The following is a 2,159-nucleotide window of genomic DNA, read 5'->3' on the forward strand; positions in this document are numbered from 1 at the left end:
TTAAATATTCATCTATTGTGTTGCGGCTCATCTAAAGCAGAAAGGGTGCTTCAAATACCATATATCTGGACATTGTTTAAAAGGAGAAGACGGGAAACAGAGAGTTCGTAAAGAGTGGAGGAGAAAGACAGAGATATTTGTGTATATACGTAATAATTAAGGTAATAAAGAAAATTAGAGGTGAGAGTTCTGGGAGCACTGAGGTGGCACAGGATTGTGCAAGGTATACCTTGAGTACGGGCACTTTATAGAACTGTTGGTGTTGGCTACACATATAGACTGACTGATTTAAGCACTTTATTTATCTTCACATATGTTATATGGACTAATTAATCAAAGTACTTTATTTATTCACATTGATATGAGATTCAGAAGTTATGAAATCATGTGACATTTATGGCTTTATGTATTAATTTATTTGCAAATAATATTGTTATAGATGAGTTTTATAGGCAGCAGCGCTACATTACTTACTATCACTTTATTGCACGTTTATGTGGGAACACATATTTATGTTACCCGCAGCAATCACTTATTGTTAGCCACTATTTTACATCTTACATGTTATAGGATTTAGTTGGCTCAGGAGTTTTTTGTTGTCTTATATGACTGCTGGAAACCCACTCCTTTATAAAGAGGGGACTGGCTTAACCAAAAGCCCCTCTAAGCCAGCTGCCTAAATTCAAATGCCAGGCAGTGAATCATGTTTGCTATGGAGATGAAATCCTGCATTAGTTTTGTTGGTCCCTGAACCTCAAACAAGCAAGGTACACCTAGAACTCATGGTAGACCTGAATCCAAACCTTATTGTCACAGAGATGTATTTATTCATCATTGGATGCATTATTACATGGACATTTTAAACTTGTTTTTAAGGGTTTTTTTGAACAATTTATTTTTGTTTCATGTGATATGAAACAAAAATTAGCTAGAGATACATATTAGGATGTGATTTATAAGATTTTCATTAAAAACATATTTCTCCATTTTGTTTTGAGGAATGGTTTCAAGAAATGACACGGAGGTTGTGGAATTTATTCTTCTTGGACTTTCTAGTGATTCAAAAACTGAAGTTATTCTTTTTTTTATCTTTATGGTTGGGTATTTGATCATTTTGAATGGAAACATTCTAATCATTATTTTAATTTTAACAAGCACCAATCTTCATACACCTATGTATTTCTTTCTTTCAAACCTTTCTTTTCTGGATCTCTGTTTTTCAACCTCAATCATTCCAAGGATGCTGAGAGATTTGGTTTCAGAAAAGAAGACAATCGCTTACGCAGAATGTGCAACACAGCTTTATATGTCTCTCGCCTTAGGTCAAACTGAGTGTATTCTGCTGTCCATAATGGCATATGATCGTTATGTAGCTATATGTTTTCCATTACACTACACTACCATCATGAATAAAATGATTTGTGTCAGAATAGCTGCTATCACATGGATGTGTGGATTCCTTATTCCTATTTCACAAGTGGCTTTTACTCTTAATGTAAATCTCTGTGGAAAAAATAAAATAAACCATTTTCTATGTGAAGTACCAGAAATCTTATCTATGTCATGTGAAAACACCATTTTCATTGAAGGAATTACGTATGTAGTTGGTGTGATTATTCTTATGACACCTGTTACATTTATTGTAGTGTCATATGCTAAAATTATCATAAGCATCCTTAAAATTGCATCATCGGTTGGAAGGAGGAAAGCCTTTTCAACGTGTGGATCTCATATGATAGTTGTAACAATATTTTATGGTTCAGCAATAGCTGCCTATATGAAGCCTAGGTCAAGTTCAACACCAGAAACAGACAAAGTGATTGCCCTCTTTTACATCATAGTAGCACCAATGTTAAATCCTATAATTTACACACTTAGAAATAATGACGTTAAATCTGCATTTCTAAAATTTAGACATAGATATTATTTCTGCTGTTAATATGAATGGTACCTACAGCTTTAAGATGAGTGTTGCCTCATTCTGCATATTTCATCTGGATTAAGCAGAAATTATTATGCCTATAAGTACCTACAAGGATATAAATGAGTACATTTTTAGAAAACATTGGACAGAGCTCTGATATGTACAACAAGGTCTTCTGCATCTTGCTGGAGCATGTGTCACAACTTTCATAGTTATTATCTGTCATGTAAAACCA

General features: G+C 33.8%; 1 protein-coding gene across 1 annotated transcript; it reads left to right on the top strand.

Annotated features, from left to right (window-relative positions):
• Nucleotides 1-1,000: 1,000 nt before the first annotated feature.
• LOC149474097 (putative olfactory receptor 2B3) lies at nt 1,001-1,939 on the top strand. Its single transcript, XM_089672545.1, has one exon. It carries the CDS (start codon nt 1,001-1,003, stop codon nt 1,937-1,939), a length of 939 nt encoding a protein of 312 aa, XP_089528671.1.
• Nucleotides 1,940-2,159: the final 220 nt, after the last annotated feature.

Source organism: Staurois parvus, unplaced genomic scaffold, assembly GCF_062004578.1.
Source record: "Staurois parvus isolate SC_StPar_1 unplaced genomic scaffold, SC_StPar_1.0 ptg000011l, whole genome shotgun sequence".
Classification (NCBI taxonomy): domain Eukaryota; kingdom Metazoa; phylum Chordata; class Amphibia; order Anura; family Ranidae; genus Staurois; species Staurois parvus.